At 42.9% G+C, this 24,088-nt stretch overlaps 1 protein-coding gene across 2 annotated transcripts in view; it reads left to right on the plus strand.

Annotated features, from left to right (window-relative positions):
• Nucleotides 1-24,088, plus strand: part of HECTD2 (HECT domain E3 ubiquitin protein ligase 2) — a 105,706-nt gene that overhangs the window by 37,418 nt on the left and 44,200 nt on the right. For both annotated transcript variants that reach the window (XM_040362129.1, XM_040362130.1), the window contains exons 2-4: nucleotides 1,083-1,212; nucleotides 10,440-10,578; nucleotides 22,641-22,743. In XM_040362129.1, the coding sequence (XP_040218063.1) occupies nucleotides 1,083-1,212; nucleotides 10,440-10,578; nucleotides 22,641-22,743 (372 nt within the window). The remainder of the gene's footprint in view (nucleotides 1-1,082; nucleotides 1,213-10,439; nucleotides 10,579-22,640; nucleotides 22,744-24,088) is intronic.

Genomic DNA, 24,088 nt, shown 5'->3' on the forward strand with positions numbered 1-24,088 from the left:
CAGGCTGCATGCTCAAATAAGAGACTGGCGTGGATTTGGCATGCGTTTTTGTTTTTTTGGTGTGGGGTTTCCATTACAATTCGTACCAGACCTGAAAGGGCCTGGCATGGACTGAGAGGAACCCCCACGCTGTTTTTTATTTATTTTCTGGATCAAACTTGTGTTCAAAACTGATCCAATGTGCGATTATCATAAAAGGCAATAGCCTGAAATTCACATCTGAACCGCACCGCAGTGCTCAAAAAGTGCAAATTTGCAGTGAATTCGCACTGCCACTGCAGCGGACATATGTGAACCGACTCCATAGAAAGCTGGTTTGAGCCACATGTCATGCGAATCGGATGCAGTTCAAATGGCATCAAATTTGTATATATGTGAATAGTGTCCGAGTTGAAGATTGTACAGTGATGTACCTCCGGCGGCGCGTGCGTGCCCACTGTGTCTCATGCACAGACCGAACGTTGGTTTGCGCAGCCGAGCCGCCTTGCCGCAGTATATATGTTTCTGTGACCAAGCAGTCAATGACAGCACTCAGACTCTAATCATGATTTAAAGCTGCAGGATGGGCTCCTGATCATGTGACCACTGTGACAGCCAATCACAATGGTCACATGATCGGGAAGTCCATCTGGTCCACTGGGCATCAAAACCAATGGATGGAGGGGGAAAGGAATGTAAGCTTTAATAAATGATGTTAACAAAGCTGAGGATTTCTTTGCCAAGCTTACATTAACAAAAATAATGTTGGGGTTTTGATTTTTTTTTTCTTTTTATGCACAAGGAATTTTTTCTCCTTGCTCTCCATTTTATTAATATAAATTACAATAGCGACATTGAAGCGGCAATACCCATAATTACAGTATAAAACTTTTCATAATTCCTCTTCGCACTCACCACTAGTATTATGTCAACAGTGACTTATTCACAGATTGAGTGTAGGAAGATTGTTTATGTAGAAATTGCAGCTTTTTTATAGAGTAATGATACTTTGTGTTCCTACATGTTCTAGTGATAGTACAAATCACACAAGGAGCATTAGCTGTAAAAGGAAATCTTGCAGTAATTGTTTCCTTTAATTACAGGGGATGGAGAGAGGAGCTAAGGGCCAGTTCTCCACGTTCAGCAGTTTCATTTCAACTATCAACCAAAAGAAAGAGGCCGCTGGGAACAGATGCTCACCTACGCAGCTCGTTATACCCAACAGCAAAAACGGTAAATAAAAGTATTGTGTGCACAGCTGCTCCAGAGAAAAAACAGCAAGCGCCTCAGTGTGCAAAACCGTGCTGGATTAATGGAGCGTTAAGAGTCAGTACGGAGGCTGGCTACTTTATCATTTTATTTTATTTTTTGCATAAATAATTTGATTGTCTTTATGTGTTTACTTTGTCAGTTTAGATATATTACCTATATGCAGTGTAGTAGCAATGGCTTTCTACTGCCAGTCACTCCAATATAGAAGGCATGCAGTTATGAAAAACTATGGAACAACCGATTTAGTTGACTACAATAATCAAAGCCTAAGTGTCAGGGTTGAGTTTACCTGCTGGTGACACTGCTGGTGACACAGATGGCTGCAGTTCGAGCCGGTTCACACTCCTGTGGCACGACTTCAGAGGCGACCAGCAAAACGACTTCTGTATAGAAGTCAATGCAGGTCGCCCCGAGCCGCCCCCGAAGTCGTGCAGGAACCTTTTTACTAAGTCGGAGCGACTTGCGTCGCTCCTATTAGAATGGTTCCATTGCATTGAATGGGACGCGACTCGTCAGGCGGCTGTTACCTTTGTCCCTTTTGTTGTAGATATTGTATATAGATGCAGTTAGGTTCATTAGTTATTCTTGTTTGCTGGAGTGGTTTGTGCTTTCACTGATTGCTGTGTATGTTTATTGGTGTGTGTTCACTGTAAATAAATATCACTTTAATGCTAAATACTTTGTTTGGTCTCAGTTCCCTTGTGTAGCTATGTGTCTGGTCACCTTAGACGCTGATCCTGACACTAAGTTAGTTAAATGTGTTGTAAAGTTTCAAGATTTTTCAACTTAATGCATCCTAAACACCTAGCAATCACCGGCCCCCAGCCCCCCGTTTTACTTACCTGAGACAGTTTACTCTTCTCCATTGGCTGCCGCTGCTGTAAATCAAATCCAATGACGTGGGCGCCAGGGGGCGGGGCCGAGTCATACACAGCGTCTATGGATGCCGAGTGTATGACTCGGAAGCATCCAAAAGAGGATGTTCGGGGCCGCGCTGTGCAAAATGAACTGCACAGTGGAGGTAAGTATGACATGTTTAATATTTGAAAAAAATAAAAAAGGAACCTTTAGTATCCCTTTAAATTTTTTAATATCAAGGGATGGTACCTATGTTGAATGAAAAACGTCCCTTGGCAACTGCTGTCTTAGTTAAAGTGGTTGTAAACCCACTTTTTTGACTTTTGCCTACAGGTAAGCCTATAATAAGGCTTACCTGTAGGTATAAAGAATATCTCCTAAACCTGTACAGTTTAGGAGATATTCCCCTTGCAATGAGCCGCAGCGGCGCATGCGCAGGGGGGATCCTCGGCTGAAGGGCCCGGCCCCGCCGACCCATGCCGGAAATCTCCCGTGCGCATGCGCAGGAGTGACGTCATCGCCGCTCCAGCCAATCACATCGCTGGAGCGGCGATACCCGGAAGACATACTCGGCTCGGCGTGGACCAGGTAAGTTCCCTACCTCGTTCCGAGGTAAGTATTTCATAATGAGCTAATATGCGGTGCATACTAGCTCATTATGGCTTTTTCCTTGCAGGTGTAAAAAAAAAAAATATTTGGCGGGTTTACAGCCGCTTTAAAAACGTTAACATTTTCTGCCCCTTCACACTTCCCCGTACCTCTGCAGTGGTAATCTTCCGGTGCTACGGGGGTTAAAGTGATACTAAAGGCTTATTTTTAACCTAAAATTATTATTATTGGCTTACATTACCTATAGGTAAAATTAATGTATGGGAGTTTACTCTTACTTTAAAGTGGAGTTCCACCCAAAAGTGAAACTTCTGCTCGTTTTACTGCTCCCCTCTTTGGTGCCACATTTGGCACCTTTCGGGGGGACAGGATACATGTCTTTCACAGGTATCCTGTTCCACTTCCGGGAGCCTCAGCCGCAGGTATTGATGTCACCGCCCGGGCACCCTCATCATTCCCCGGCTGCCAAACCAGTAGGAAAGAGCAGTGGCGCCTCGCACATGCGCAGTAGGATTTCTGGGTTCCCTTACTCGCAATGGAGGCGGAAGCACCCAACAGCTAATATAAAACATCCCCTGCGGTTCTGACATCGCTGGACTCCAGGACAGGTAAGTGTCTGATTATTAGAAGTCAGCAGCTGCAGTATGTGCACCTACTGGCTTTTCATTTTTGCAGCGGTAGACGGACCTCCACTTTAAGGGCAGAACGAAAAAAAAAAACGCCTAAACTCACAAAAACATGAGTTAAACAGCAGCAGTGTGCATAAGGCCTTGGTGTTGATTGGCCCATAGACTTTATTTGTGGCAAAGAGTGAGAGCGCAGATCTATAAGATAGCACTGCAGAGCAGAACGACGAGTCTGTGTATGTAACAAGCAGAAATTATTTGTGCTCCAGAACTTTTTAACATATAGCAATAAGATTTACAGCAAGCTGACCTGTTCTACTTGGGTGTCCTAAAACGTAAGTTTTAGTCCCCTTTCACACTTATACTACTTGTCCCACGATTTTGGACTGCAAAATCGCATGAGAAGTCATTCTCCATGATTTTCAATGACTTAAGTCGTGCCGACTTTAAAGTAGTCCCTGCACTACTTTGGTCCAACTTCCATGCGAGTTGATGTCCATAGACCTCAATGTTAAACCCTCAAGTAGCATGCAAATCGTACCTGAATAATATAGACATGATTTCAGTACAACTTTGTAAGCACAAGCAGCTTTTTGACCCAATCCTTTCAACATAGTAGCCCCTCCCTAGCACATTTTTCTAGCACACATTCACTTCCTGGTTATTCCCTCAGGAACAATGTGCTCCAAACAACCCAAAAAAATGTCCTTGTCCTCTGCTTCTCCTCCTCTTCTTCCTCATGCACTGCTACTGCTGCGGCAATATATTGAGTAGCAAACATTTTCTGTCATAACACACCACAACAACCAGGAAGCAAACAGGAACTGGAAACAACTATGGCAGGAAAAGGAATTACCTCACACCATGTATGTTTTCATTGGTTAATGCCAAAGTTGTGGCAAAGTAGTACTGATCCAAAATCGCGTGAAATCGCAGCCATGAAATCGCGGCAAAGTCGCACGACTTTGAAGTCATACAAGTGTAAAAGGGACCTTAAAGCGGTCCTCCACCCTAAAGTGGAGTCCCGCTGATCGGAACCCTCCCCCCCTCCGGTGTCACATTTGACACCTTTCAGGGGGGAGGGGGGTGCAGACACCTGTCTAAAGACAGGTATTTGCACCCACTTCCGGCCACACGCTACGGGCGAAAGACGGGCATTCCGTCACATCCCGTCTGTCGCCCGTTGTGTGCTGGGAACACTCGGCTCCCAGCACACAGCGTGTGAGCCAATCGGCGGGCGCAGCGCGACTCGCGCATGCGCCGTAGGGAACCGGGCAGTGAAGCCGCAGCGCTTCACTTCCTGGTTCCCTCAGCGTGGATGGCGGGGGGAGCAGCAGAGTGACGAGCGATCGCTCGTGCTCTGCTGCGATCGGCGCTGGACTCCAGGACAGGTAAGTGTCCTAATATTAAAAGTCAGCAGCTGCAGTATTTGTAGCTGCTGGCTTTTAATATTTTGTTCCCATGGCACATCCGCTTTAAGCTCATACAAAGAATTGAATGAAATGGCTTTAAAGGCATCTGAAAGTAGAACTATCCTAACAAACATTGGTGTTTGGGGCAATTGCAGTTATTCCATAATAAATTCTAAAAACAATTAGATCCACAATTAGATCAATTAGATCCACACAAGCAAGAAGAAAATGTTAATTAAAGGTTAATGAAATGGCACAAATCTAATCGTGTATTTCCAAAAATAAAACAGGATAGTATTTATGTAGATGGCAGTAGTATCTATTTAAATGTAATGCTGCCTAATCCTTTCCACTCACTGATCCAGTTATATAATCCCTGAATTTGCAGCTCTCAAGCTTCTTGGGAAAGTCATCAGACTTCTATTAGCACAATGTACGGTAAAAGAAACATACTCAACAATGCACAAAGAGTAATACTTTGCTGTAACCAATAGCAGCCAAATCTCTAAAAGTATAATATGGTTGTTTTGGTGTGCGGTACCTCATGTGAGCCAGACGGACCGTATGGCACAGTGGTGATCTGCAGCATCCACTGGTCTTCTTCAGACCGGCCACTGTCCAACTCTACAGTTATACCAGAAGGTTTTTCTTGTACATCCATAATGAATACATAACTGAAGTAGGGTATTTCTGACTTTTCAATCTAATTTCTGTGAATTTGCACTCCTCATGCAGTTCAGAAAAAAATAGTGTGAGCCTTCCCTGCTCTGTTTCTACATGAGTGGTGTTAGTGAAGCAGTACATGTGGTACTAAAGATTGGTAACTAGATGTGAAAAATTAAAGGTGTTGTAAAGGTACAATTTTTTTCCCCCTAAATAGCTTCCTTTACCTTAGTGAAGTCCTCCTTCACTTACCTCATGCTTCGATTTTGCTTTTAAATGTCCTTATTTCTTCTGAGAAATCCTCACTTCCTGTTCTTCTGTCTGTAACTCCACACACACAGTAATGCAAGTCTTTCTCACTGGTGTGGAGTGTCGTGCTTGCCCCCTCCCTTGGACTACAGGAGAGTCAGGACACCCACTAACACACCTTTCTCTATCTGCAACATAGAGAGCATCCTGACTCTCCTGTAGTCCAAGTGAGGGGGGGGAGCACGACACTCTACACCAGGGAGAAAGCCTTGCATTACTGTGTGGAGTTACAGACAGAAGAACAGGAAGTGAGGATTTCTCAGAAGAAATAAGGACATTTAAAAGCAAAATCGAAGGATGAGGTAAGTGGAGGAGGACTTCACTAAGGTAAAGGAAGCTATTTAGGGGGAAAAAAAATGTACCTTTACAACCCCTTTAATTGGTGACTGGTAAGCTTTGTTTTATTTCATTTTTTTGTTTTGTTTTTTGTTTAGCACTTTAGCACTTTATTCTTGATAATAATAATTTATGTATTTTTACACATATATATTCACAGCAGTTTCACATACATGGTTGACACATTGTTTATGTTTAAATATCAATTAAATTGCAATAAAATTGTTCACAGCGCTGTCACTTTATAAACACACATTTTGAGTTGAGTTATTCTCATCAGTGCAGCAGCAGTGTCGTAGATTATTTCTTTTTTTATTTTTATTTCATTTTAAATCATTTTTCATACAAACAAACATAAGAGAAGGAGTTGCGTGCATACCAAAAGATAAACCTAAGAAAATAAAAAAAAGAATTTGATTCATAGTCGTATTCTCAGGGCTTTTTTTCAGGGGGAACTTGGGGGAACTCAGTTCCACCACCTCTGGCTCAGACCCTTTGGTGCCCGCTCACCACAATCACTTGTAAACACAGAAGTCTGGTTTCTGTGTTTACAAGTGACAGCTTTGTAACCCCCTGAACTCTGCACTCTGTATGTAATGCAATTCTGGTATTTAATGCCCCTTTAAGACCCTTCTACTGTTTGTGAAATCTGAACGGGTCGTGGTTGAGTTCCTGCACCTTTTTTCTGAGAAAAAAAGCTCTGCGTATTCTAATATCAGTAATAGCAAACGTCTTGACTGTATAGTAATTCAAAAGACAACCAAACAACAATAACTAAAACCTATATAGAAAGAATAAAGAGAGAAGGAAAAGGAATATAACATACATTTCTCAGGCAAACCTCTCCCTCCCCCCTTCCTCCCACAGAGCTGATTGTTGTTTGATTGGCCACTGGAAAGCCTCCTGTCCTGGAGGCGACTTAAAGTTGCCTTGTACTGTCCTGGAGGGGACTTGAAGATGCCTTGTACTGTCCTGGAGGGGACTTGAAGATGCCCTTGTACTGTCCTGGAGGCGACTTGAAGATGCCTTGTACTGTCCTGGAGGGGACTTGAAGTTGCCTTGTACTGTCCTGGAGGGGACTTGAAGTTGCCTTGTACTGTCCTGGAGGGGACTTGAAGTTGCCTTGTACTGTCCTGGAGGGGACTTGAAGATGCCTTGTACTGTCCTGGAGGCGACTTGAAGATGCCTTGTACTGTCCTGGAGGGGACTTGAAGTTGCCTTGTACTGTCCTGGAGGGGACTTGAAGATGCCCTTGTACTGTCCTGGAGGGGACTTGAAGATGCCTTGTACTGTCCTGGAGGGGACTTGAAGATGCCTTGTACTGTTCTGGAGGCGACTTGAAGATGCCTTGTACTGTCCTGGAGGGGACTTGAAGATGCCTGTGTACTGTCCTGGAGGCGACTTGAAGATGCCTTGTACTGTCCTGGAGGCGACTTGAAGATGCCTTGTACTGTCCTGGAGGCGACTTGAAGATGCCTTGTACTGTCCTGGAGGGGACTTGAAGATGCCTTGTACTGTCCTGGAGGGGACTTGAAGATGCCTTGTACTGTCCTGGAGGCGACTTGAAGATGCCTTGTACTGTCCTGGAGGGGACTTGAAGATGCCCGTGTACTGTCCTGGAGGCGACTTGAAGATGCCTTGTACTGTCCTGGAGGCGACTTGAAGATGCCTTGTACTGTCCTGGAGGCGACTTGAAGATGCCTTGTACTGTCCTGGAGGGGACTTGAAGTTTCCTTGTAAGTTGCCTGATGATTCATACTCAAGTCGTGTCCAAGTTGCCTCCCAAAGTCGTGCTGGAAGTTGTGTTGTCCCTGTGTGAATGGGCTCTAACTGTTCTAATTACAAAACAACTACAGGAGTTATGGCAAAAATAAAAAACTTTGTTTACTCCAGCTCTTTTTTTGCTTTCGGTTTTGTTTAATCAGGATCCCTGTGATGCCATTCCAGTTCCTAGCTGAGAAAACAGAGGGGAAGGCTTTCAGCAAAATCAATGGCACTGGTGGCTGCTAGTGTGTGTGGGCTGGTGTGATTCACACTCCATACTCAGTAGATGACGGCTTCCCATCTGTATTGCTTTTCTCATTCACAAATTCAGCAGACGCAAATCAGGCTGCAAGCACCATCATGACTTCCCACTCAGGCTCCCAGCATAATGCTCAGCATTATAAACATGGCGGGGACCATCTGTACTGATAGGAGCAGCAGCAGGGATTTAACTGAAAACAAATGTGTGGTTTTCACGTTTAAAGCCCAAATGTAGTTTCCAAAAAAAAAAGTTGGCAGATGAATTTCTAATTGATCAAAAAGCTTAAATTAAAATCTTTTATTGTCTGTTATAGTTTAATGGCTCCACAGTGAAGAGTACAAACACTTTCCACTCCTCCCAACAGTAAGTTGCAGAGAAAGACCACACAGAAAGCTGCGTGGAAACAGCATCTCATTGCAGAGGTCCAAAACACTCTCTGAAGTTTCAGAGCTTGAAAGGGAAGTGTTTAGACTCTCTGAATAATGAAATCACAGCAAACAGTAACCAAGTTGGACTTAGCCCCCGTTTACACCGGTGAGACTTGTCATGCGATTTCACAGTTCCAAATCGCATGATACGTCACACCCAATTGCCGCCAATGGAACCGTTCATATTGACGCGACTCATGTCGCAGCGATTATGAAATAAGTTCCTGCACTACTTTATATCGATTTCATTGTGACTTGCATAGACTTCTGGTAAATGAAGTGGCAAGCCGCAATGAAATTGGCAGTGCAAATCACACTAGCGTGCGGCTTTGAGATTGCGTGAAGTAGCATGATTTTAAAGCGGAGCTTCGCTGTAAAAAAAAAACATTAAAAGCCAGCAGCTACAAATACTGCAGCTGCTGACTTTTAATATTAGGACACTTACCTGTTCTGGAGTCCAGCTCCGTCTGCAGCAGAAGACGAGCAATCGCTCGTCACTCTGCTGCCCCACCGCAATCCACGGTGAGGGAATCGGGAAGTGAAGCGCTCCGGCTTCACTGTCCGATTCCCTACGGCGCATGCGCGAGTCACGCAGCGCCGTCCTCACTGGTTCCCACTGTGTTCTGGGAGCTGAGCGTTTCCCAGAACCCAACGGGCGGGGGCGGGAGGTGACGCACTACCCGCAGGTCTGTGCAGAGAGGACTCCCGGAAGTGGGTGCAAATACCTGTCTTTGACAGGTATCTGCACCCCCCCTCCCCCCTGAAAGGTGTCAAATGTGACACTGGAGGGGGGGAGGGTTCCGATGAGCGGAAGTTCCACTTTAGGGTGCAGCTCCGCTTTAAAGCTGCACCAGTGTGAACCCGGGCTTAAAGCTTCTCATCAATATTAAATGTATTTGTTGACTTTTTTTTTAATATAAACAATTGAACTTTACAGCTGCATCACTTACCTGTCATGCAGACAGCTGGGTCCTGGAGAAATCTTCACTGCAGGCCTACTCCATCCTAATCCTGTGGCTGAATGTAGGAAAAAAATATTCAACCTTCGCCCTTTCGCTGCTTAAAATATTTTTGGATTTTTGGACACATGTTAAAATATTTCTAGTCCTGAAGATTGGTTAAAACCACCAAACATCGATTTTCTGAAATCTATTGAAGATTTTCAATTTTAAAGCAAGTTCTACATTTTTTGACCGAAGGATAACTGACTGATGGGGCCCACACACGGTCGGTTTAGTCCAATGAAAAGGTCCTTCAGTCCGTTTTCATCGGTTTTGACCAACCGTGTGTACGCGGCCTTAGAGTCTGCAAAAGACGTGAGACTGGGGCGGAGGTTAATCTTCCAGCAGGACAATGACCCTAAACATACAGCTAGAGCTACAATGGAATGGTTAAGATCGAGGCATATTCATGTGCTGGAATGGCCCAAAGTCCAGACCTAAATCCAACTGAGAATCTGTGGCAAAACTTGAAAATTCAGTCTGACAGATCTTGAGCTATTTTGCAAAGAAGAATGGGCAAAAATGTCACTCTCTAGATGTGCAAAGCTGGTAGCGATATACCCAAAAAGACTTGCAGCTGTAATTGCAGCGAAAGGGGGTTCTACAAAGTATTGACTCAGGGAGGCTGAATACAAATGCACGCCACACTTTTTACATTTTTACTTGTAAAAAAAAATTGAAAAACATTTATAATTTTCCTTCTACTTCACAGTTATGTTCCACTTTGTGTTGGTCTATCACATAAAAAATAAATTTACATTTTTGGTTGTAACATGACAAAATGTGGAAAATTTCAAGGGGTGTGAATACTTTTTCAAGGCACTGTATTTGTTTATACAAACTAATAAGATTTTGAGAATATAATAGGTGAACTATAAAGAACAGAAAAATTAACGTTTTTTTAAATCTTGTTTTAACAGTGAGGGACCTTCCACCAATTTGCCTTGACGTCCGACAAAAGCAGCGTATCTCAATTGATACATTGCCGCCTGAGATGAAAGCCCCCATCCTGCCCGAATCGCCAAATCCAACACGCAGCAAAACACTGAAGGATTTCCAGTAAGTGCAGCATAAGCCTTAACCTTTTTTTTCTTCTTGAAATATCAGATTTTTCATATTAATGGTCATAGCTTCAGTAGTTGCAAAGTCGCAAAGGCAGCTCCACCCATGTTTTTGGGGGCCTGCGTGGCCTCCCTGGCACATTAGGTTTTATGGAACCTGGACAGGAGCGGGGACGGCAATTACTGGAAACAATACCCTTTCACACTTGCAGCTAAAAGCTAGCTGGTTTCTCCCCCTACATCTACCTTTGTAGATGTACTGTATGCTATAAGACAGAAAATCCCAACTTTTTTAGTTCAGGTTTACTTTTAATTTGGAGGAGGGGGCACTGTAAATTCACTCTCTTAATAAAAGCGTGTGTTCCTTGCCAAGTGGCAGGTTAAATTGTGATAGAAAGGCTGGTAATCGCATCTGGGAGAATAGTCACGCTCCAAAATGTTAAGGTGATGAAGAGGTTAGATTTAAATAAGTCCTAATCTCCCTTTTATAGAATCGTGTATGATAAATTCTAAATACATCTTTTGGGGAAATGGTTATAATGTGTTTGTTCTTATTTCTGCCATAAAAATATCTTCACGCTTTATGATGAAAAGCAGAAAATCACGACACCAATATTTTATCCATAGGGGTCAGTTTGTAGAATTTTATACTTACGGCACTTCCCAGTAAAAGCATTTCTTAAAGTCAGACCTTGGAGGCCCACATTAGAGACAATTACAGCATGTTTAGAAGAAATACACGACTGAGCTTTGAAAGAACAGCTAACACATGTTTTTCGCTGTGACTATAGATATTCTGATGGAATAGTAATATAGCTGACTGCAGAACACCAAGTTTATGGTACAACAGTAATTTTGTTTAATTGTCACGAACACAAAAAAACATTAAATAAATAAAACGGCCAGGCAAGATAGTACATAAAATACATACAAGATCACGTGTCTTATTGTAAGAGTAGATGTAAAAGTTTGACAGGAAGGATTATGGGGGATTTCCAGGGACATTCAAAAAAGTTAAAAACAATTAGGCATATTTGTATATAATTGGGGGGGGGGGGGGGAAAGTGTCTGTTAAATCATAGCTATGCTTCCATATACTGCTGTGTTTCTATTTTGGCCGCTGTATAGCCTTAAAGCAGAACTAAACCCTCTTATCCTTTACAACTACGGAAGCTGCCATCTTAGCCTCTGTTTGATCTGTAGTTTTCATGGTGCTGCACATGTGATCACTTATGACACCAGCTATTTGATGGCTTGACAGTTTTGTTGAGAGCACAAGCAACTGTGGCAGCTGCTGTTCACATCATGACGTCACGTCACGACTTGAACATAACTGTTTTGTGAAACAGTTAATATGAAGGGTTTAGATCCACTTTAAGTGCTGCGTCTGTATGGTCTTGCCTCCCACTATAAGCTGCTTTGCCCTAACAAAAATTGCCGCCCCCCTCCAGCCACATAAGTGCCACATGTGCTGTCAAATTGAAGTCACACAATAACTCTGCCACACAGTCATGTGCAGCTTTACTACATCCATTGGCCAAGCTTACCATGCTTAACTTGGTGTAAGGGATGAGACACACAAGGGATGAGACACACAAGGTTTAGTCTCACACCGTGGAGGGGTGAGTGCAACCGTGCTCACGGAGAGGCTAAGTGTGACCGTCACCATGGACAGCTGAGTGCGACCTTCATCTTGGAGGGGTGAGTGGGCAGACCTGGGAGGGGTTTGTTTGCAGCCCCCCCAAAAAGTTTAGCACCAGCCGCCACTGACACCACCTGAAGAATTGAAGAAGCTTTTAGCATTCTACACACTCCTTAGTGTTTCAGATGTGGCGACATAAACATTTGAGAGAACACGTTAACATTGACAACAAAAAAAGAAGAGGTATATGTAGCTACCTATGCTTTGAAGATGCCTAAGACCCCATACACACTATTAGATTTAATGCAGATTTTTGTCTTTAGATTTACCAAAACCATGTAGTGCAAAGGCCTGCCTGATTGCATACAAATTGAAACTCTTAAGGTTTGACCTCATATTTTATGGTTTTGGTAAATCTGAAGACTGCAGAAAATCTAATAGTGTGTATGGGGTCTTAGCCATCACCTTGATCCTGGCTTCACCACCTACCACTCAGTTACTGACCTGGAATAAGCATGCAAGGAAAGTCCAAGCCTTTTCCAGATTTAACTGGCTGCATACTCCTTTCAGGTCATTAACCCATTAGGTTAGGGTGACCAGACATCCCCATTTTCAGGGGACAGCATCCTGATTGAGGGCACTGTCCCCGGACCAAGTCTGTCCCTGGTTTTGTCCCCAGATTGGATTTAATAGGGGGCAGGGGCTTCAAGTAGTACTTGGCTTGGCTATAAGTCATTATACAATGCTGGAAAAGCTGGATGGAGACTTACTAGTATATATTCTACTTGGTGTGCTATGAGGGGAAAAGCCATAAGAACAGAGGAAATAACTGCATCCAAAAAATGCAATCATTTCCAGGATTAAAACAAAACAGAATTATCTGCCTAAATCAAATGCAGCTGGTGAGTATGGTGTACTTTTAAATAGACCGTTTGGAAAACTGTGTGCATTACAATATGTCATACAGTCATCTGTAACAGCAGTGACACCTAGAGGCTGAATAATATACTTAATTTTTTATTTATTTTTTATAAAACCTCTCTTATGGAGCTTTAAAGGGGGTTGTAAACCCTAAAGGTTTTTCACCTTAATGTATTCTATGCATTAGGGTGAAAAATCTTCTGTAGTGCAGATGCCTCCCTTTTACCTACCTGAACCCGATCTTTTCAGCGACGAGAACGAGCACAGCAGCTCCAGCCACTGTCTCAGGTCCTCATTAGATAGATTGATAACAACAGCAGCCATTGGCTCCCACTGCTGTCAATCAAATACACAAGAGTCGGGGGGCAGGGCCGAGTCCTGCTGTCTGTGTTAATGGACGCAGCAGCAGCAGGATTCGGAAGTGTGCCCGCACGGGTGACCTCATGGAATGCAGGTCTCCAAGAGGGCACTCGATGCACGGAGGAGCCAGGTGCACGGCTGGGGGGACCCCAGAAGTGGAGGATCGGGGCCACTCTGTACAACACTCTTGCACAGAGGAGGTAAGTATGACATGTTTGTTATTTTAAAAAAAAAACAGAGACATCTCTGTGGGTTCCTGCACAGATATCTATAAAAATCGCACCCCAAAGTCACCAAAAGTAGCACAGAAACTACTTTTGGGAATCGGTGCGCTGCCACAAAGTCAGCGTCGCACCAATTTGAACGGTGCCATTGCGCAGCAATAGCCACTGATTTGGCATGCGATTTGACATGTCAAATCTAATGCCAAATCGCATCAATGTGAACCAGGGCTAATTCCCGGTTCACATAGGTGCTGGGAACACTGCAAATCCAGTGCTAGTTCCATTATCACACCTGATTCGCAAGGCAGATCACATTGCCATGTGCAAACTGCTGGGAGTGTCAATACAATGTTTATGACACCCCCATTTCAGTTTGTATATCGCACTGCGAACTGACAGTTCGGACATGAATCGGATCACATAGGTGTGAACACACATGCGATCCATTACTGTTGAGACCCAAAAAAGGGTCTATGCGTTTTTCAATCCAAATGCGATGCATTTTCAGCCATATGGCTGAAATCGCATTGCATGTGAATTGCACTGCAGTGTTTATCACATGAGATCCCGCATAGCACATTAATGTGAACCGGCACTTACAGAGATATAAAATGTAGGACCATTTTGAGTGGAATGCTACTAAGCACAATGAGTGTCAAAAATTGCCACATGAAATTAAATAAAAATTGCTTTATATGCTTCTAACAGGCAGCCACATGTGCACTAATATAGAATTTTAAGACCTTTGCCAGTGCACAGGGAGCTGTTTAAAAGCTCACCTGTAAAAAATAAAAATAATTGCACATGTTTTTGCAGAAAAATACACTTTTATTTTTTATTTTTTTCACAGGAGGCTGCAGAGTATTCCACCCCACACCCAGTAGTTTGCCTGTGCAGTGCCAGACTCCTGTAGAATCTTCCTCCAGCTCTTTGCCTTAACAGAAGTATGGTCTTTCTTATGCAGAGCTGAAGGAAGTGACGGGTCTGTGAGTGGTATGAATACACTTGTATTCCATTGAGAGCTACAAATTCAGCTGCCGCTGTGGTGGATGGGATTTATAGTTTATTCATTTTCAGATCTCTGTGAATGTATGACGTGGCATCAATGTAAAAAATCACAGCACCTTCAGGGGTGAAGAACCCCTGCATGCTGTTACTGGGGGGGGAGGGGGGGCAGTTTAAGAGTGGGGAGGCCATTTGCACCATGTGACACACTAAAACCCCTTTTACACTGGAGGCGTTTTTCAGGCACTTTAGCGCTAAAAACAACGCCTGTAAAGCGCCAAAAAAAAAAAAGCCTCATCTGCAATCCCAGTGTGAAGGCCAGAGAGCTTTCACACTGAGGCGCAGCACTGGCAGGGCGTCCAAAAAAAGTCCTACAAGCAGCTTGAACGGTGTATACACCACTTCTAAAGCGCCCCTTCCTATTGAAATCAATGGGCAGCGCCGCCGAGACACCTGGAATGCGCCTCAGCAGTAGAGTGGGCGCTTTTAACCCTTTATTCGACCGCTAGCGAGGGTTAAAAGCCCCCTGCTAGCACCCGAAAAGCGCTGCAAAAACTATGGTAAAGCGCCGCTAAAACTAGTGGCACTTTACCGGAGACACCCCCTCGCTGGCAGTGTGAAAGGGCTCTAAATAAGGGTATAAGATGTGGCATGGTACAAAAGATGAAGTTAACCTTTAGGAAGCATTTCTGCTCCTGATGACTGCATTTACCAATAGCTGTTTGTTCACTGTGAACTTAAATACAAGAAGTCAAAGCTGGAATAAGTTTGGCATTTCACTAAGGGGTGCAGAGTTATTATCATAGAACAACTAACATTTAAATGTGATGTTAAAGTCTACATTTGAGATTCTCTCATCAACTTAGGCTTTACATGAATGTCTTCTACAGAATGTATGCAAATGTGAACTTTAGAAATATCGGCGCTAGGACAAGTGTTTGGAGGTGGGGATTCCAAATGCGAAAGCAGCAATGAATAAGGACATTAATGTCAAACCTTTCAACCCTTTCACCATGTAATTTTTTGCATCACAATTTTGTGTGACCAACAAATAACAATGATATACGCATATAAGATTGCCTTTTGTTGATCTTGCCCCTGTACAATTTAAAGTGCGCACTAAACAGCATTTTCAAAAGGAACAAAATGTCAAGACAGATCAAGGTTTGTCTGCCAAATTTTTATTATCCAATATAACTGAAACTTCAGATGAGTTGGGAGAAAAACGTTGCTCGCCAGGCCCACTGTATGCACTGCAAGGATCTTAGCTTAATTAATTGCAGAAGCTTAAGCCCCCGTTCAAACACCGGTGCGACTTGGCATGCGATTTGACAGTTCAAAAATACATGACAAATTGCACCTTGCTTGTGCCTGTGGAAGCGTTTAAATTGATGTGACTCTGACTTTCACCAATTTGAAAGGTTCCTGCACTATTTTTGGTGATTTCATGTGCGACTTGCATTGATATCTGTGTATAAAATTGCACAGATGTTGGCAAAACAAATATGAAATGAGTGTGTATTCTCCCTTGCAGTGTTTCCCCTTAAAAAAACTGCCGGTCGTTTTTCCCAGCCAAAAGCTCTCCCCACAGTTTTCCTGGCAGGAAAACCGGTCGTGTGTACGAGGCTTCAGAAACATATGACTTTGGTAACCACAAAGGGTGCCTAATTCCAGATGAATTTCTCTGCTGTTTTCATTTGCTTAAAGAGCATCATCATGTATGAACAGGCATGTCATAAAGCCAGATTTAAAATGTTAAAATAAATTAGAATAGATGTAAGAGGGAGATGCCATGTTTGGATTACCTGTAAAATGTTGCTTAGGCTAGAAAGTTTCAATACAGGTAACTGTTTTAAAAAATATGCCACATACAGGAATTCTTTGAATGTTGAGGTTGTACTACCCCCTGCAGAATAAATGGACACGGACTAAAAAAAATTCGGTCAGCCAGCAATGGATAACCCTTCCACAACCAGTTTTGAGAGCTTGAACATAAACAGGGGGCAGGGCCTCTGTCCCTCAAACATCAATATTTTTTTCTACTGTATGTACAAAAATCTAGATTTATTTCTTCTCCATTAAGGGACACAAGCATTTTTAGACTGTCTGTCATACTGTTCAAAAGCAGTCCATGTGAGGGGTGGGCAACACAGGAAACAAACACTAATGGTCCAAAAAACTGGGGCTGCCAGCAGCTCAAACAGCTCCCGCCCAAAACTGGAATCAAATGAGGTTTCAATGTCCACCAGGAAAATGTGTGAACGAAGACCAGGTGGCAGCCTTGCAAATGACGGCCCAAATGACATCCAGACAATGGAGGGAAATCTCTTTTGGATCAAGTGAACCAGGTAGAGGGACAGAAAAATATGTCCTGCTTGAAGTAAAAGTCAGAATCTAAGCAATAGGAAAGTCCTGGGCCTCAACACCACCTTGTCTCCGTGCAAAACCAGTTGAGTGTTACCAAGTCAGCATACCACATCAGTCTTGTCCATTTCAGAGAAATGGGGTAGCTGGAAAAGCTCTCCATCTCGATCCAGTGAAGCAGACTAGAAAGAAGTTTCAGGGGAGAGGAACGCAGAGATCAGGATGTGCTAATCCCACTGAAGCACCACAGCATTCACTGCTTCCACAGGAAGATCCCTGCACCTGCAGAAAATCCCGTTCAGTTTGTTGTTGAGCCTGGAGGCCAAGAGGGTCACATTCACCGATCTCCATATGTCCTGCATCACCTTCATGTGTAGGGACCACTGCTCCTGGTCCAGCTGCTGGTAAAGAAGTTCTGCCAATTGTCTATGTCTGGAATTTACATGGCAGAAAAGGCGGGAACGTGAAATTTTGCACAAGACCTGAACTACCGGTTTGACATGATCACACTTTTGTTTTGTTCCAGATGGTTGATGTACGCCATTGCTGTGGCTTTGTCTGACTGAATTTGAATTGGATGACCTTCCAGCAGGATAATCCAGTGCTGCAAGGATAGCCAATTTGCTGAATGCCCCAGTATGTTGACCAGGAAACAATACTCCTTCCACGACCAAGTCTCTTACCAACAGGGTGCTTAGGATTTATTCTCAGCCTGGTAGGCTGGAACTCATCGATCCTCCAAAAGGTGCAAAGTAAATACTTTCCTGAATCTGGAGCCACCAAGTGAGGAAATGCTCAGTCCCCAGTGTCAAACTGCTTGATCTGTCCTGGGACCTGATTGACTGGTCTCACCATGTCAGAATGTTGAGTTTTAATGGTTTGGGGAGAAACTTAGCAAATGGACTTGCCTTATAGGAGCCTATCATCAAGCCCGCTGAAGCAACTCTGAAGCAAAAAAAAGAGGAGAGTCACGTGACTCTTGGACAAAAGAGATAGAATTTGAGACTGGAAAGTGTGATGTTTCTCCTGTGAAAGGCACATCTGACCTGTGTATACTGAACAAGAGCCAGATATGCCAGTGACATTTTCCAAAGGTTCAGGATCCACACAAATTGCTGCAACGCTAAGACGTTTTTAACCAAGATCCAAGATGGGAAAATTGCCTTGTTTGGGTATGGGAACCGGGGGGGGGGGGGACTGGGCCAGAGGGGCAGGGTGGCAATCTCCCCCTGGGCCGCTCCCATGCCTGGGGAAAAGGCTGCACTCAGGGCTCGATTACCAATGCCGCTACAATGTACTGTGCTTGCAGAGCTGCAGCAGAGCAGTAGGAATATGCCGAGTGCGCTCCTGTACTCAACTGGCAAGTGTCAGGAGCTTCCTAGGTCCCACCCGTTGTGACATCATTCAAAGACTGGGAGGCGCGATAAAAGAGGAGGAGTGCAGCTTCTGCAACCTGTGGGGAGAATCCACTACTGTGGGTGAGTGAGCGAGCAGAGGCTGAACATTGCTTATCTGCTTTGTCAGATCTTATTGAAGTGTTTTTTATTTGGGGGGGTGGGAGATTAATTTATAATTATATTTGGAATGTGCAGCATGGAGGGGGTTAATGTACTGCCATTGGCCACTGATGCATTACTGACCAGTGGCAGTTAATTAACCCCTTTGTGCTGCATTAGCGGCAGTGGTGTCAGTGTTAATTAACCCCTTCGTACTGCATCATAAAGGGGTTAATTAACACTGGCACTAAACTGGTTAATAAACACTGACACTAATGCAGCACAAAGGGGTTAATTAACTGCCACTGGTCAGTAATGCATCAGTGACCAATGGCAGTACATTAACCCCCTCCATGCTGCACATTCCAAATAGCATTGTGGATTAAACTGGTTGTAAACATTTTTTTTCCTTTTTCATAAAAATAACAAACATGGTATACTTCTTACCTTGGCCCTGATCCTCTTCTTCTGGGGTCCCCGCCAGCACTCCAGGCCCCTTATCTTTATCCCGCCTCCTGTCACCTTAAAATCATCACATTGGGGACCTATGTGATAAAAAAAAAATAACTAAATAACTAAAGTCACACCCAAGCACATAAACCTTTCTCCCTCCCCAAATTTATTTGAAGCCCCGCCACCCCCACATATACACACGTAGGGACATAAAAACATGTGTCAGGGGCGCCTATGTGTGAAAAGTCAATTGCGATAAACATGTTACATATTACCATGCACGCCGGAATGAGAGCAACACAAGACTTCCTCCGTAACACTAAACTGATATCTATATGGGGCTTTTGAAGATTCGCCTATAGAAAATATAGGGTACTAAAGTTTGTCGCCATTTCACACAAAATTTAGGTTTAACATGTTGGACCTATATACATGGAGCAACCTCGTCTTTTATATATTACCAAAAATTTGAGTAGTTTATTGCGTTTGTTTTTTACCGAAATGTTGCCTTTCCTAGACCTTTGTGGTAAACTATCAATATTTTATTCTCCAGGGTGTCTGCTTTCAGAAAATACATAAGGCCAGATTCACATAGAGATACGACGGTGTATCTCCTGATACACTGTCGTATCTCAGAGTTGCGTCGGTCGTATCTATGTGACCGATTCATAGAATCAGTTAAGCATAGATATGCCTAAGATCCGACAGGTGTAACTGTGTTACACCGTCGGATCTTAACTGCAATTTTAAAATGGCCGCTGGGGGCGTTCTCGCTGATTTACGGCGAGAATATGTAAATCAGCGAGATACGCCAATTCACGAACGTATGTGGGCCCAACGCAGTCACTTTACGCCGTTTACGTAAGGGTTTTCCCAGCGTATAGTTACCCCTGCTTCTATGAGGCGCAGCCAATGTTAAGTATGGCCGTCGTTCCCGCGACTAAATTTGAATTTTTTACGTTGTTTTCCTAAGTCGTTCGCGAATAGGGATTTGCGGAAATGATGCTCACGTCGGCTTCATTGACGTTTTCCGACGTGAGTTGGAGCATGCGCACTGGGCTATTTTTACGGCCGGCGCATGCGCAGTTCAATCGGCGCGGGGGCACGCTTAATTTAAATACAAGCCGCCCCCTTTGAATTACGCGGCCTTACGCCGGGCCATTTACACTACACCGCCGCAAATTACGGAGCAAGTGCTTTGAGAATACGGCACTTGCTCCAGTAAGTTGTGGTGGCGTAGTGTAAATGGCTTACGCTACGCCGCCGCGGATTCTATGTGAATCTGGCCCATAATGTTTGGGGGTTTTGTGTAATCTTCAGGCCTAAAATCATTTTTTAAACGTGTGTGCAAAAAAACGCCAAAACGGCTCTGGCAATGAAAAGGTAAATTTGCATGGATGACGAAAGTGTCAGGTGGAAGTTGGGAGGAGGCAGAGAAGAGGGAGAGTGGGGCAGAGTTGCTCCACCATGGGCCTCTGAGTTATACTTGCCCCAGGGCAAAAATTGACAGTCAGCCCCTGCCAGAGGCTCTGAAGGGACAAATTGTGACCCCCCCCCACCTTTGTGATTTTGGAAAACCTTTAGACTGTTTTCCCTGATCCATCACTTTGCCACCACCGGCTCTATGGGCCACTTGACTGGACTTTCCCCCCAGGCCTAAGGCTGCCAACGCTCCCCTGATGGGAACGGTGCACAAGTTGCTCATCCCTTACCTCTTTCAATGTTATGCTTGTCAACCTTAATTTTGAAAACAAATGAAAATAATAAAAATCTGTTGAACGGATAAAACTGGTCAGCCACAGAAAATGGGGCAATAAAATGAAGATCCAGATCCAAGAAGGCTTGATATAAAACTTGAATTTTGTGTGATGACACGGGAAGTTTGAAGGTGAGAAACTGAGGAGGGGAAAAACTCCACTTTGTAGTCCTAGGATTCCACCTCATGTACTCCTAATGTCAGAGATGCAATATGCCCAACTTAATAAGGCTAACAAAGTCCCTGCAATCTGGAAAGTGGACGTTTACCTACCTGTTAAGCTCAACATTTTATTTCTGAAAAAATAAGGTGTTCTATGGTAATATTAATGCATTTATATAGCATGGAAAAAATCCAAAGTAACGTAATGTAGAAACATTTTACAAGGTACAGTATTACTGTATGTCCGTCATTATGTGAAAGTCTTAAAATATGTGCCCTCTACTGTATAATTTACACCACAAATTGCAGAAATCTTGTACTCCCTGTTATCTTCCTCCAATTTCACGGTAGAATTGTGTAATTTCTCTGCTGTGGGGGTTACTTCTTTAAAATGGCAACAGTTATCCCTAGAAAAGAATAGTCATTAGTCATGTATCTACTTTGTCATTATAGCTCATTTGATGTTAAATTGTAGAGGGTTTTAGCCATCCCAGACATCAAATTATTGGCTACATTTGGTACTTATATTTGAATACTTCATCATAATGGATTCAGATCTAGTATCAAACATTTCTCAATGGCTAAAATGTTATAAAACTCAGCTGCTGTGCATGGAATTAAAATAATTAAGACAAATCGCGCAATAGATGTAAACATGATGAAAACACAAGAAAAAAGGAGAGGGAATGGGTACCTAAGAACCCTGGGACTATGAAGCGGTGCTAATGAAGTGTAACAAGACACCAATTTAAAAAATAGAAAAATTTAATTTATTGATACAGACAAATATAAATAAATATAGAACCAACTGAAGTCTTTAAATATATCGAACTTCAACAATGTGAAACGACTCGTAGATGAAAACACAAATCAGCATACTAAAACCTAAATAAGGATTATATAGGATTTTGTTTACACACTTTGGTCCTTAATCATAGTTATTCTAGAAATATTTGGGAGTGGAGTTCATTTAATTAAATATTCAGACTAAAATTGGAAATAATTTAATGACAAGATCACTGTGCCCCAGTTTTATGCCAGGGTGTTTTATTTGCATGAATATTGATTAATACTTAGGCAGCAAGAGCACTGAGACTTCCTGGTGAGAGGCAAGGGGGACTCATCAGAGACAGGATCTCTGAAAGATGATATTGAAGATGTCATTTCAGTTTTTACTAGGAATGAATCATCAGTTTATCTGACATTGACCTTTTGACTTGACATTCTGAATATTCTGCATTTAACAATAAGACATTTACATTGTTTTTGGTTGACAACACTAATCAAACACTGACTAAGTAAAATCAAACATAATTGTTGCCAGGCAAAGCTGATCAGAAATGTTTACCATGTTAGTGGGGCACATCTGTGGGTGCCCAGAATAGCCATTTTTAAGTCCCAATGCATAGCTGATCTAACAGGCATGCAACCCTATAATACTGATTCTCCCCCTAACTTCAATCCAGTTCCTAACACTAAATTCCTAAAGAACTATTTTTGCATTGCCAGCAGTCAGAAGCACTACTAAAAGATGCGCCAACTGAGTTACAGGAGCATTAAGGTCTATGTATCTTAATTACCTATGTCAGGTATTACAAGAAATCATTATTATATCTTTCTTGGATAAAGCAACCAGTGTTATATTGTTTTCTTACACTTATGTGTTATGTTTTGCAGGATAGACCTGGACAAAGCCAAATCAACGGGGGAATGGAAAGCTGTGCACGATTTTTATTTAACTACGTTTGATTCATTCCTGGAGTTAAATGCTGCTTTCAAGGTAGCAATCTATAGCATTCTGTGGAAGTCTTTTTTACTTTTGTCAGTAATGTTTTTTATAAAGAATATACCGCGGTAGCTCTCACTTGGATATCAGAGGCATATAGAATAGAAAAACAAAAACTCACACTGGAGTCAGCAGGCCTAATGATGAGTAATGCTAAGTGAAGGTAAGTATCGGCACATACAACCTTTAGTTGAACAAGTGAAGGCAAAAACATAATCAAACACACACTCTCGGCACACAGAAGACTTGAGCTGGTAAACACTAACATGTTTTGTTTTACTATTTCAGTTACATACAGTAAGCCGAGTTATTTCTGCTCTATTATAATTATAGGATAGGTTTTGTGGCACCCCTATGCATCTCTCAAGACTATTTGCCAGCATTTGATTGACAGCTCCTTTGTGTGGTTGTTATTTTTCCTCTGCATTTTATAGTATCTGTGACGGTATCGGTATGATATCCCCGTCAAAGATTCCCTTCTTCCATAAGAACATCACCCCAATATTCCACGAGGAGGAACATTCCTGAGATCGCCCATTAAGCCACACATTAGTCCAGGCTTACTGCTAGAACAAGACAGACTTTAATGTTATATCACACAGCTTATATGTCATTTCCAAAACTGTTACAATGACAAATCTCCGCCCCCCTCACACTGGGGCTTCCATACAGATGATTAGGCAGACACGACGGAGCCGATGCTGAAAACACATTTTCTTTAGACAATGACATCAAGGACGCTGATTACTAGTTGTACTAAATACATTAACTAGACCGCTCGACCCCGCATATAGAGAGATAATTACCACACTGGAGCAATCAGAATAATTAACACAAGCCACTTAAACACAGATCTCCTTCACACAACACAATAGATCAATTAACCTTTAGAAATAGTGAGGGGACATTAGCACGTCAATAACCTGTTAGCCGAGGACAGAATTACACAGGGCAAGCAGGGAGAATGAGACATATAGGCAAATGCATCACAGTATCTATTGTGTCATCTTGCACCTTTAATGCTGCATAGTCTCAGAAAATGGCACACAAATTCATTTTCATGGCCTGCTTAACCAGGAAAAAAAGCTAAGTTCCAGGGATGCAACTGATACTTTTTTGTACCCATGTTGTGTAAAGCTGGCCCACACTTCTATAGTATTTGGTCACATACTGGTTTTGTTTAGATAGTAAGATATGTTCAAGGAATGTTGCCAGCAAAATCTTATGACATCCACACGTGAAAGTATATGAATACACAATGATTCTGATTGTACAGTCCCTGGTGAAAAAGAGCACTCAGTAAAACTGAACAGATAAGATTGAAGAATACTAAGATTTA

Source organism: Rana temporaria, chromosome 8 (assembly GCF_905171775.1).
Source record: "Rana temporaria chromosome 8, aRanTem1.1, whole genome shotgun sequence".
Classification (NCBI taxonomy): Eukaryota; Metazoa; Chordata; class Amphibia; order Anura; family Ranidae; genus Rana; species Rana temporaria.